Source organism: Gossypium arboreum, chromosome 6, assembly GCF_025698485.1.
Source record: "Gossypium arboreum isolate Shixiya-1 chromosome 6, ASM2569848v2, whole genome shotgun sequence".
Classification (NCBI taxonomy): Eukaryota; Viridiplantae; Streptophyta; class Magnoliopsida; order Malvales; family Malvaceae; genus Gossypium; species Gossypium arboreum.
Window position 1 is genome coordinate 103,947,145 of NC_069075.1, and position 13,602 is coordinate 103,960,746.

Genomic DNA, 13,602 nt, shown 5'->3' on the forward strand with positions numbered 1-13,602 from the left:
ACTTTTTAATAAGACATATCCTTAACATTAACATATCCTCTTACAAGTAATGCATCTACTTATGCAATACCAAGTCTAGATTCCTTATTTCACATTCATAAGACTTGTCATTTTGATGACCACTTTTACCATTATACTATGGTTACCAACTTATCCATCAAGCACTCAAGTTCAATCATTATCATATTGTGTTTATAACGTGCGATTACTACATGGCTATGACCACGTCAACTGGTCATAGAGCATACATCCAACACACATGTCATATTACTAACCATGCATGGCAAACAAACATAATCACCTTATAAACATTAGACATGACATGAATAGCTAGGCTTACAAGCCATAATCAATATGAGCCACATCTCATGGCCATATACATATAACTCAATATAAGCTGACACATTTGGCTAAAGCAAAATAATACATGTCAATCAACTAGATCCCTATAGATACCATTCACTTGAAATTTCTAATATATGCTTCATTATTCCGAAGGTAGCGACTTAATAGTGTGATACTGCCTCCGACAATCTCCAACCCCGAGCTAACTTGAAAACACTGTGCTACTCAACATGTTCACATCCATTCCTTATTAATCATATAACATGAATTGAATTCACATCTCATCAATTTCATGTAAGTACCTGTACCACTCACAATATGGTCATAACATTTCCCATTTAGCTTAAATCGTAACTCTCACCGTTGAACCATTCAGAAAGCTCTCGGATATTCACTAAGCCTCAAACATAGGGTATAATGTTGATGCCATGTCCTAGACATGGTCTTACACTAGCTCTCACATATCCGTGCCGATTTCATGTCCTAGACATGGTCTTACACTGACACATATCGTAGCCGATGCATGTCCCAAACATGTCTTACACTGGCTTACATCTCGAGGCCGATGGATGTCCCGGACATGTCTTACATTAGCTCTCGTCTCAATGCCAATGCCATGTCCCAGACATGGTCTTACATTGGCTCTCATAATGTAGTTGATACATGTCCCAGACATGTCTTACACTGGTACACAAATAATCCGAATGTCATGGCATGAATATCCGAATTGTTTTTTAAGGTTCAAACGGGAATTCTACTATCTCAATATTCATCATACATAATCATTTCCACAACCAAGAAATTCATGCTATATCAATTTAAACACATATGATAACAATGTAGTTGTATTATTTACATACAACTTACTCGTTTCAATGGAATATCATATTCCATCAAATCTCCAAGCATTTAATCAACACATAAATGTTATTTACATTGACATCACTTTCTCTTATACAATATCATCAACATAAACTTTAACACAATCATGGAAAGATAGATTTTCAAGTATAATAAAAATGGCATAAATATCATACTCATTTAATCACACGAACTTACCTCAAATGCAATTTCGGCTAATTATTCTCTTTTTGTCCTTAACCACGCACTTTCTCGATTTAAGCCTAAATCTCGATTTTCTTAATCTAACATGATGAAATTCACTCATTTAATCACTAAATAAATTTGGATAATCAAAATTCACATTTTTGGAAAAATGACCATTTTGCCCCTAGACTTTCACAAAATGACCATTTTACCCTTAGGCCCGAAAATTTATTTTTATCGAATTTCCTTATTGTCCAAGCTTAACCGACCAATTATTACTCTTACGATAACCCCAAATTTCCACTATTTCACCCAATTACAACCTATTTTTATAACTTTTACAAAATAGCCTATTTAGGTGTTTTCTATGAAAATCCTTTCACAGAAGTTGTTTATTACGTAACCAAGACTCATTTTCTTCCATTAAACATCAAATAACATGAATGGCACACATGATTGAATTTTTGAACATAAACCCTAGTTCAAAATAATGATAGAAATAGCTATATCATGCTTCAAGGATCTCAAAAACATCAAAAACATCAAAACCAACACCAAAATGACTTACATAAGAGAGGTTTATGTTGCTGAAATTTTCAAGCTCCCATGGCTGTTTTTCTTCCCTAATTTTCGGTGGAGAAAGATGGAGAAGAAGGGTGGCTATTTTTGTTTTATTTTATTAGTCTTTGTATATGTCATCAAATACCAACCATACCAATTTTTTGACTTTTCAACTCTTTTGTCCCCCCTATGACCGGCCATCAACATTTTAAGGGTCTAATTTATCTTTAAACACCCTAAATTTTGGTTCTCTATCTATTTAACATATTTAGCTAGCAAAACAAAACTTTTTTCCTTTATGCGATTTAGTCATTTTTCGCAATTAAGCATGAAATCGCTAAAATTATTTCATCAAAATTTTCATGCACTAATATAATCATGCTATAACACATAAAATATCATTAAAAATCATTTCTCCAGCCTCAGAACAGTGGTTTCGAAACCACTGTTCCTACTAGGCCTAAAATCGGGCTGTTATAGAGTGTAACAGCCTAAAATTTTAGTGGTGTCGGAAAAGTGATTCGAGATCACCAAATCCGATGATTGGGATTAGGAAATTAAAATAAAATTATATTTAGAAGTGAGAGATATGTTATAGGTGAAATTAAAATTTAAAGAGAAACTATTAAATAAATTAAGTTGAAAACGAGGTATCGAGACCTAGATCTTGTAAAACCGAGCCAAAAATATTTTTATAAATATTTATGGAGTTTTAGTAATATGATGTTAAAATTTTGTTAGAAAATTTTATCGTTTGGGTAGTTAATTAAATAAAAAAGACTAAATTGTAAAGGTGTAAAACTTGTGAAAGTGATTAAATAGCTTAAGTGTCTAATGAGGAAGGAGCTAAAGAGAAAATTTTCCCAAGGGAGATATTTTGGACGGAAATAACTGAGAAAAAGTCAGGAAATTAGTGAAATAAGGGCAAAATTGGAATATTGCCAAGATTAACTAAATAAAGTGAGGACTAAATTGGAATTATCTAGGTTTTTCTTCATTTTTCTTCTTTCTAATCAGCTAAAAACACCATAGGAGGCCTGGAACAAGCTGGTTTTTCATATTTTTGCATCGTGTGAGTTTAATTCTTGCTTTTTCTTTGTAATTTTTGTGTTTTTAAGACTTTTACAACTAGGTCCTACTATTAAATTCATTTGTTTTTTATTATATGAGTGAAATTGAAAGTTTACATGAATAAGTTCTGTAATTTTATGATGATTTAGCATGGATTTGAAGTTTTAATCTTATTATATGATTATTTTAATAAGCAATTTAGTGGAAATTGAATTTTAAGACCTAATTGTGAAAAAGTTTGGAATTAGGGTATAATGCTGAAATTATGATTTAAAAAGGTTATGAAGTAGTTTAAAGTAATATAATCAAGTGTTAATTGAGAAAAATCAGTTCAATTTGAGGGTTAATTGAGTAAGGACTAAATTGTAAAATTTGTAAAATTTGGGGTAAAAGTGCAATTTCAAAAATTAAAATGCATAAGCTGTAAATTAGAGTAGAATTTGAATAAATACTAATGAATAAATGGAAAAATTTTATATTATAGATCAAGAAATCGAGGATAAATGAGGAAAAGAGAAAATTTCAAAATAGTTCCAGAAATCTCTACAACTACTGCAAATTGTTCCGGGTAAGTTCGTACGGTTAAATTATTAAATTTCAATATTATTTTATGAATGATGATTAATATTTATGTAAGTTAATTGTTGAAAATAAGTAAATTATGTACAAAAGTTACGAAATTGAACTGAATATTTCGGAGGAACGGAACACAGGAAATGAGTACGATCGTTCAGTGAAAAAGATGAATTGACGGTAAATTACCCAAGTAAACCAAGATTCAGTATTTTTTGCGAATTCTCGTGTTTGCTTTCCGTTTAACTATTACAAGCTTCTGTTAACTCATATGAGTTTCAGTTAATACTTTTGGGGTTTCAGTTCAGCTCTAATGAGCTTCAATTAGCCTTCGGGCTTCCGTTTAGCACTTATGTGCTTCATCTAGACTTCGGGCTTCAGATCACGATGTACTCAAATCCATAAGTCGTTCCTTAAATGGACAAGTTGATAAGTTGTAAATGTAACGTGTGGAAAAAGAAATGTAAGTAATGTTATCATTATTATTATTGAGCTCAATTAAGTAAATTTTTTTTAAATGAGATTATGACTTACAGGATGAAAGTAATTTACTTGAAATGTCCATATGATTTGAATTTTGGAAAACTAATATTTGGTAAGATTTATAGTTAAAGCCGATTTAACGCATTTAAGCTATAGTCGACTTACTTGTAATGTTTATTGCTCTTTGTAGATTAACGGGAGGGTCGAGGATCGGATCATCACGCTCAAGTCACACTATCTCGATTTTCCAGTAGATTTTGTTATAAATACTTTAAATGGTTTATATGGCATGCATAGGAGCTTATACGACTATGTTTTGTATTAACTCATGAATATATTAGTTAAGTTAATATAAGTTGATATATGATATGAATGGAAATTAACTAAGATGTTTAAATACTACTTGAAAGTATGAATGGATATAATGTTAGATAAAATAAGAACTAGTGATATTGTTATGAACGAATGTGATTTGGATGAAGATTGTATTTATTGAGTTGTTGTTTGTGTTGAATTGGTTGCAAATTTGAAATTGCAGGGAAGGTTAGATGTTTCTAAAGGGGTTATATTGAGTTTTTTTTTTAATAATATAATAATAATAAAATAAATAAACAAAAAAATAAAAAAATAATTATATTACGAAAAAAATTTCGGAGTACTTGAATAAGTCCGTATTCATTTATAATACGTGAATTAGGCCTCTAGGGTTCATAATAGAGATTTAATGATTTAATTTTAGTATGTTTGTTGTTTATTCATGAATTGTTTGTAAATTAACCAATATGTTCGGTAATGCCTTGTAACCCTATTCCGATAACGGTTTGGGGTTAGGGGGTGTTACACAGAGAGTGCCCTAAAGCATGAATATGAACATAGAATAAGCAGTGAATTTTAGTATGCCACCTAGTTGAATTTTTGTAGTTGTAGCAAAGCCTATCAGGCATGATGTGCCCTCCATGACCTGTCATTTATTTACCATTTTAAAACTTTTATTATGTTAAAATTAAAAATTTAATGTCTCCATTTTAATTTTACATAGTTTGGTCTGACTACTTTTATAGTGTTATTAGCGTATCTAAATTGATAATATTACTAATTGTTGCACTTCATGTGAAGAGGCGATTTTCTTTTACTGTCATTTGATCGCATAATCACATGGAGAGCCACTAGGCTATGTTCGACTAATACTAAACAGTTGCTTCTTTAAAGCCATTTTTAGAAAAGAATTTTGCATTATATTTTAACAACAACTAACAACTGAGACTTACAAAAAGAATTATACTAGTAGAAGAAAAAAAAGTCAAATTGTAAAAAAGATAAAATTTTAAAATTTCAACATAGTATAAGGACTAAACCATAATTAGACCCCTCCTTACCAGAGTGAACATGTAGTCTAAATTGAGTTCTATCAACTTTAGTCATTGTATTTTTGTAAGTTCAGAAATTTCTATCATTTCTTAAAAAGTAGCAGTAATTAAATCAATTAGGTTAAATTCTACTATTAGTCTCATGTCGTGTATAAAGTATGGATTTAGTCATCATTCTCTGATTCAATCATATTTAATCTTTGTACTTTTCAACTTTTAAAATTTCGATCTTAACTCAAATAGTAACCATTAGATTAACCATTAGATCCATTAATTAAAATAATATAGTATTTTTTGTGAATGATATTTATAAAGTAAATTCACATGACATTGTAGGTACGAGAATATGTTGGACTAAATAACAAATTTTAACTTACAAATTTAATTGCTGACGACTTAACAATTTATTATTTATTGCAAAGTTACTAAACCCATAAGTAAAATTTTCCTTAAAAAGACTTTAAGAGAGAATTGAACACTTGACAATAGGTTTTTATTTGATTGGTCTTCATTCAGTAAGGCTCAAGAAATTAAAATCAAACTGAAACCAAATTATAGAAACAAAAATGAGGAGTATTTGCTTTTGCAAAGTAGAAACTACTATTGGAATTGTGATCCCTATTTTAATCTTAAAAGTGCGAAAATAATAAAGAAGAATACGGAAATTGTTTATGCAAATTGATTTTAATCTACGTTTATGGGGCTTTGTCCAAAACAATGATACACTATATTTCTCACAGTACAACCAATAATTTAAGTTCTAACACTAGTCTAACACTAACTAATTTAGCAACCTCACCATTGTATAAAAACTAAATCACTCTACTATTAAACTTCCCTTTCAGAATGCAACTCAAAAGACTCTCTTGATTGCTTACAAAAATAATGCACACATACATATTCCTCACTTGAACAAATGTGTACTCTATCAAGCTCTTAATCTTTTGGTTACTCTCCATGAATTAATTTAACCTAATTAAAACTTAAACTTATATACTACTTAAGTTTTATTTAGATAAGAGTTATAATCTAATTACTTTTTTATAAAGTAAAGCTCAAAATCAACATAAAATAATACTTTTATAAGAGTTTTGGTGCAGTCCAAAGTCTTTAACTATAATAAGTGGTTTTACTTGTTCTGCAAGTAATCAATCTTAATTTGTAAGAAATTAATCTTCAATTCCTCAATTTCAACTTAATCGGTCTTTATATTTTTCGATTTAACTCGTTTTATATCTCCAACAATAGATAACCCAATACTTTTGTTTAAAATTTGAAAATAAACAATTTTAACAATGGATCAATGCCTAAAGCTGCGATCCCATTTCAATCACAAAAACACTAACAAAATTAACCTTGTCTTCAAACGTTTCAACACAAATTAAGTTAAAACAAAAATACAACACCCAAATTTAAATCAATTTTCGGTTTTTTTTTTTTGTGTTATTGATATATTCCTCCAAACTGATTTAACTGTTGAGAGCTCTTTCATAATGAAGTCAAGGGTATAGCCACCGTTAGACTGATGGAAATTCCATGTGATTTTTGATATTTGATCGATCAATGGTGTGGAAACATGAAAGAGGATAAGGAAGCATAAAAAAAAAAAAATGAACCCACTAGAAATTTTAATTAGTTGGTCTACATTAACTACAAACCCATTGTCCGAATTTCGGACCAAACGTGGAAGAAGACCGAAAAACATGGAGCAATCAATGTAAGGATGAGAGACAACTCAAAGAAAAAAAAAGTCAATACATTTTGAAATCCAGAATCTCCGATTTTTTCGTTCTACTTCACCCAATCCCACGAAATTCAAAACCCAGTTTTGTAAACCTTGTTTTTCCAATACCCAGATCTCATATTTGATTACATTTCCCTCTCTCGATTCATTTTCGCCATTAAAGTTAAAGTTCTTTTTTTGCTTCATTGTTAGGCTTCCTGTCTTTAGTTCATCTTAAATTTACCTACAGATTCCCCAAATTTTGAGGGAATTTATCTCATTTTCCCTTCCATTGATTCTCTGTCTTGGATTCTTCAAATCATGGGAATCCAAAACGACATAGTAAAGTTCAACGTAGGTGGCAGAATCTTTCAAACGACGGCTACTACACTTGCAAACGCCGGCCGGGATTCGTTTTTCGGTGCATTGTTCGACGACAATTGGGACTTACAACAACCGATCAACGGCCGGGAGTTCTTTATCGATCGAAACCCAGACTGTTTCGCCGTCCTCCTCGATCTCCTCCGCACCGGCGATCTCTACATCCCTTCCAATGTCCCCGAACGGCTTCTTTACAAAGAAGCCATGTTTTATGGTTTAATAGGCCATGTTCGTTCGGCTAAGCGTGGACCCTTTGATGGTAATAGGTTAAAGCTATCAAAATCAGTGACAGGTCGAGCCCCAGGGGATGGAACCGCCATCAGAGCCGGTCCAGATGGTGGCTGCTGTGTGGCTCACGGTAGCATGGTCCATGTTTTTGATTGGATGTTGGAAGAACACCCCCCATTGAATCTGGATTACCAGAGAGTCAACGACATAGGTTGGGTCAACGCTGAGAGTGTCTTGATCAGTGCTTGTGAAAGGCTAGGGAGAGGAGATGGTGGTATGGGGTTGTTCAGTTCATATACTGGTGACTTGAGGTACAAGTTTAATGTTGTTCATGATAATCAAATCAAGAGCTACACAGCTGGGGCATTGTGTTTCAGCCCGGATTATAAGATTTTTGCAAGCTGTAAAGGGAGAAGCAATGAGTATGGGATTGGGGTTTGGGACCAATTCACTGGCAAACAGATTGATTTCTTCTATGAAACACCTGGTTGGTCTCTTGGTGAAGCTGATAAACTACAATGGCTAAATGGAACCACCTGTCTGCTAGTTGCCACTTTGTTTCCCAGGAAAGACAACTGTTACATCAGTTTGCTAGATTTCAGACAGAAATCAACGGTCTGGTCTTGGTCCGACATTGGTGCTCCCTTAACTGTTGACGAGAAAAGGGTGAGGGATGCCATTGCAATGGAGGACTGTAATTCTGTATGTGTTGTGAATGAGTATGAGGATTTGGGGTTCATTGATTTGAGGATCAGTGCGGGAAGTGTGAGGTGGAGCTCAAGGAGTAGGTTGATGAAAGGGAAAATGCCAGATGAGCCTTGCTACCCCAAACTGGCATTGCATAATGGCCAGTTGTTTTCATCCATGAATGATTCCATCTCGGTGTTTTGCGGTCCAGATTGGGTTCTAACATCTAGGCTTCGAAGGAGCTATGGTGGTTCGATATGTGATTTTTCGATAGGGGGTGATCGGCTTTTTGCACTTCACAGTGAGGATAATGTGTTTGATATTTGGGAAACTCCACCAACGCCGGTTATATGATTGAGGTCATGGTTTCATTACAGTAGCACTGTTTTTTTCTCTTATTTTTTGGATATACAGTAATCTCATATGGAGGATCAACTTATAGTTAAAACAAATATCATAGGTTAGACAAAAAGTTTTGAAGGGTGATATTATATATATATATATATATATATGAAGTTTGTGTCTGTATATAGCTTGCTTGCTATTTCAAAGAAATGAAACTGATTGCTAAACCACCAGTAGCAGATAATATAGAAAGCTAGTGTTCTGATATATTACAAAAGAAATGGCACTGATTGATAAAAAAAATTAGCTCCCCTCGAATTGAGATCGAAATTTAATTTCGTTGGTTCATATAATTATCTTATATTGAGCAGAAAGGTCTAGCTGGTGTCAATGGCACTTAGACACCAAGGCCAGCTGGTGCAGGTGGTGCTTGAACACCGAGGAACACCATCGCACTGGCTAGACTAGGCCATGATCAACATATGCAACCCCTCTTATTTCCAGAACCCTAAAAGAATTAGCTCCCTTCTAAAGATTCATACACATTCAAAGTTCCCCTTCATTTTTTATAAAGAATCTCACTGATCCAATGTCTGTGTCCGTTTGTTCCAAAAGAACAAAAGATGCTCATTACATATGAGCAGTTGCAACTGCTTGATTATCTTGCAGTTATGAAACTATGAACTCATGCTTTGCCTAAAGTTAAAGTTTGTAGCAAACTACTTTAGTTCCAGATGAGTTCAGATCCGATACAATCCTAAACCTACTTCGAATCCAATAGCACTCTTTTTCTGGTACACCTAATCTACTAATGATAATGGTGTTTGGTCATTCATGAACCAGCAGGTCCATCAAATTGTAAACCCTGCAATATTGTTGCTCAATATGTTAATCTCCTAAACCAGGAAAAAATCCCAATTCATCTAACCCGACATAAGTGAAAATAATATAAGTTCTCTCTTACATAAATGAATAAAAAAATGGTAACCAAGATTAGGTTTACAATCAAGACTTAATAGCTACTTAATAGCTCAAATGTCAGGATTTAGGAACATATATATAGATATAAGAAGATACCCTGAATATTTTTTCTTTAATATTTTTTTAAGCAAAGTACTGGCAGATTAGGTCAATCTAAAATGGCGGCCAAAAATCAACAGCAATTGTGCAGGAAATTTCCTCTATATTATTTCTTCTTCTGTTAAATAGGGAATCTGTTGAAAAATAATGATTCACCGTAGGAATGAGCACTTGTGAAACTGAAAGTGATGGCTAACAGATACGGAAGAACACAAAAAAAGCAATGGACCCCAAGGTCTCAAAAATATCAAAGCATAGTTGGAGAAGATTCTTCAGAGGCAACTTCATCAAAAGCAATGTAATATAGCTCTTTATTGTGAACATGGTGGCATGTTGTCATTATTGTCTTCATCAAACGCCAAATCCATGAAAACCTCTTTTAGTTATTGTCATCAACATCAACAGCAAAAGAGATGTTCATTAGCATCTTCCCAGAGAGTTTCTAAATGACCAAAAAGTTGTTCTATCAACGATTTTAAAAAGAGTCACTTGGCTTTTGCATGATTTTTCTTTTTGGTAATAATATATCAAAGTTCTAATCTAACATCAACAAAAGAAGAGCAGCTTGATGAACTAAAGTTGAACTGCTGCCAATCATACCGGTCCTTGATTCTCTTGACTAGACATATAGGCGGCTTGAAGATTGGCATCCTTGGAGAGTATGATGGGATGAGGACACTGATATCATGGCAGAGTATCTCAACCATGTCAAAGATATAAAATCCAGCATTCTCCCTGTCTCTTAAAGGACATCGAACCAAAGAAAATAAACAAGATGTTCTGTGAGAGAATGGGCAAAAGGTGATTCATCTATATATGTTAACTGTAACAGTTATTAGTGATCCACATATATACATATGTAACAACTGATATCTGGTTATCAGCAACTATCTCCAACCATGAAAGGAGGAGCAAAGGCGCCCTTCTTTAATGAAATTCTCATCAACACAATCTGGCTCTGGCCCAGAAATTCATTCAGCAGGTCCACTATGGCAAAGCATTATTTTTTAGACCATATTCAGGGCAAATTATGCGTGCAGCTTGGAAGCATGACGTATGGAAGGGAGTCTATAGCATCCTTAAGGTGCAATTGGTTCATATTACCTTACTTTAAATCTCGTAATATTTAAATTAAAAGTTTCTCCTTTTCTTTACTGTGAAAAAGTAGATGTCCTAACTTAAAACTATATTATTTATAATTATTTATTTATTAGTATATCAATTATGATTGTAATTACCATTTATAAATTTATTTTGACATCATATAGTTACTTATTCATATATAAATTGTATAAAAACAATAATTATCACAATTTATCATAAATTGTATAAAACAATAATTATCACAATTTATCATAATTGTATGAAAAGTAAGACCAAAATTTTTAAAAGAAATAAATTTATTTAAAAAACACAAATTATTATCAAGAACAATTTAGTAAAATTTATTTTTTTGCTAATTTTACATTCCGTCAACCAAACACCACAATCCTACATTCTAGTCAAATGAAGCAAATAGAAAGATACCCGACATTTGACTTAGTAATTCTGTTACCAAAAATAATACCAAAAATAATATTACATTCTTTGAACCAAATGTCCCTTTAATGTAACATAACATATAGGGTTCATACTACACTAAATGCTAACCATGCAAGCACAAAGGCCAACAACTCTGAGCTATATAAGACAGCCATGCATACAAACTGATAGGACTCAATCTACTATGAAACCATTCAGCTCAACATCATATAGCTCAAGAAGCTTAGTTCATGTCTGAGATAAATTTGTTCTCATAAATCCATGTAGTTTATTTTTTGGCAAAACGGTTCACATGTGATATGATGAACTAAAATAAAAAAAAGACTAGCCACTTGTCCTCTTGAAGTTCTTTCAGTCGATCATATTGCCGAGCGTCGTTCCAAGTATAAGGTAAGAAGTTAAGGGAAAGACTTCCATTTAGAGCAACATGGTGGCTTAATTGTTCCTAGCTTTAAAAGTTACCTCATGTCATATTTTGCAAGCAAAATGATGTCATACCAACTGTATGTTCCTTGATTACACTATAACTTCGTACTCTCGGGGTGAACGATTCATTTTTCCAAATTTCCTAGTTATTGGAATCATAGATACTAATAATTTTTACATAAGAGACTGAGACAGTATTAAAACCTGAAATTGAATTGGCATACTCAACCGGCAATCAAAACTAGTAATGTGAAGAACACTAAATACATCAAACTAAGAAAACTAAAACCAGCAAATGAACTAGAAACTTTACTCAATAGGTCATAACTTGAACTTATTGAATGTAATGGAAAAGATTAAAAATGAGAGAGAAAGTTCTATACCTGGAGAAGAATGGAAAACAATAGTTTGACTCTTAATGACTTGGACCCTGAAAATAAAACCAAAAAAAAAAAAAAAAGAAAAAAAAAGGAAAAAAAGAGAGGTAAAAACAAAGAAGATTTGATGAGTCATCGAGGAAACAGAGCATGCCAAACAAAGAAACATGGAATTTGAGATTTTGCAAGCCACGGGGTAAGAAATGCAGAAAGCAAACAACTTTAGAGCACCTTTCCCTCCTTTAGCCTATAGAGGGTTTTTTAATCGATGGAGGAAATGTTACCAATAAGTGAAATGAAATGCATAAAGACAATAAAGAGAAGACTGGAGCAGACTCTATTCCATTAAAGTGTAACTGTAAGTGGTGGATACTAAGATGGAGAATTGGTCAAACAAACTAAGCGTAATTGAGAATAAGGTTGAGCAAAAGAGTAGACTTAGAGATATTTAGAAAGTGTTTAAGAGAGTTAGAATAGCCAAAATGTCAAAAAGTTGTGAAGACTCGTATCTATAAGTTTCAAAAATAGGAATTTATAAAATTAGTCATTCAATAGGATAAACGATAGGAATGCAATAAATATTTCGTTTAGTTTTTGTTCAAGGTGAATAATGAACAAGAGTTCACTGCAATTTTAAAGAAAGGGACAGAGAAAAGGTAAAAGAAAAGAAGAACCCTCTAAATTACCTTCATATTTGATCCATTCATTAAACCAAACTCTTTGGAAGATCCCGAGAGTGAAACTAACTTAAGAATCTTACAATATTCTAAGCTTATCTTCAGTTCTTCTGTTTTGATGAAGAAGTAGAGTGTGAAATATCTTTGCAGAACATCGAAGCTGTTCAGAAGAAATAATTGTACTTGAATGCCAGCTATTTTGAACATGAATATATCTTTTTTTGAATATAGATATGCTCAAACAATCATTATTTTGAACAATAACTATTCTAAAGAAAAAATGTTCTCGCAAAAGAGATTAAATATAACCACAATAACTTGTTTCAAGCGAATTTTGTTAACCTCTGAAAGTATAATTTCCTATAAAAAACCTTGTTAATTTAAAAAAAAAAAAATTAATAACCAAAATCAATCGGGATGCTACACTAAATATATTTTAAATCGAACAAATGACATACTCACGCCAATAAAACAAATTTTCGATTAATTCATATCATTAAATAATTATGCTTACACCTGAATTACAAAATTTTGGTCTCCAAAATACTTTTAAAACATTTTCTTCTGGCTCAAAGTATTGATACCCCTGATGTGGTACTGATACCAAGTTCAGCTTCAAAGTTTCAGATAAATCAGATGAAAAATTAAAGTATCGATACCCATTCTTTTCAAAAAGTATGTATCTGACA

General features: G+C 32.4%; 1 protein-coding gene and 1 long non-coding RNA gene across 2 annotated transcripts; one reads left to right on the plus strand and one right to left on the minus strand.

The window, feature by feature from the left end:
• Positions 1-6,911: 6,911 nt before the first annotated feature.
• LOC108485515 (BTB/POZ domain-containing protein At2g24240-like) lies at positions 6,912-9,063 on the plus strand. Its single transcript, XM_017789366.2, has one exon. It carries the CDS (start codon positions 7,492-7,494, stop codon positions 8,818-8,820), a length of 1,329 nt encoding a protein of 442 aa, XP_017644855.1. The 5' UTR covers positions 6,912-7,491; the 3' UTR covers positions 8,821-9,063.
• Positions 9,064-11,309: 2,246 nt separating this feature from the next.
• Positions 11,310-13,247, minus strand: LOC128293728 (uncharacterized). Its single transcript, XR_008283911.1, has 2 exons — positions 12,923-13,247; positions 11,310-12,289 (listed from the first exon to the last, which is right to left on the minus strand). It is a non-coding gene; the product is annotated as an uncharacterized LOC128293728 (long non-coding RNA).
• Between the last annotated feature and the right edge of the window lie 355 nt (positions 13,248-13,602).

Excerpts from the sequence above, each read along its gene's own strand:
- LOC108485515 (XM_017789366.2), top strand. The coding sequence starts at position 7,492 with ATGGGAATCCAAAACGACATAGTAAAGTTCAACGTAGGTGGCAGAATC.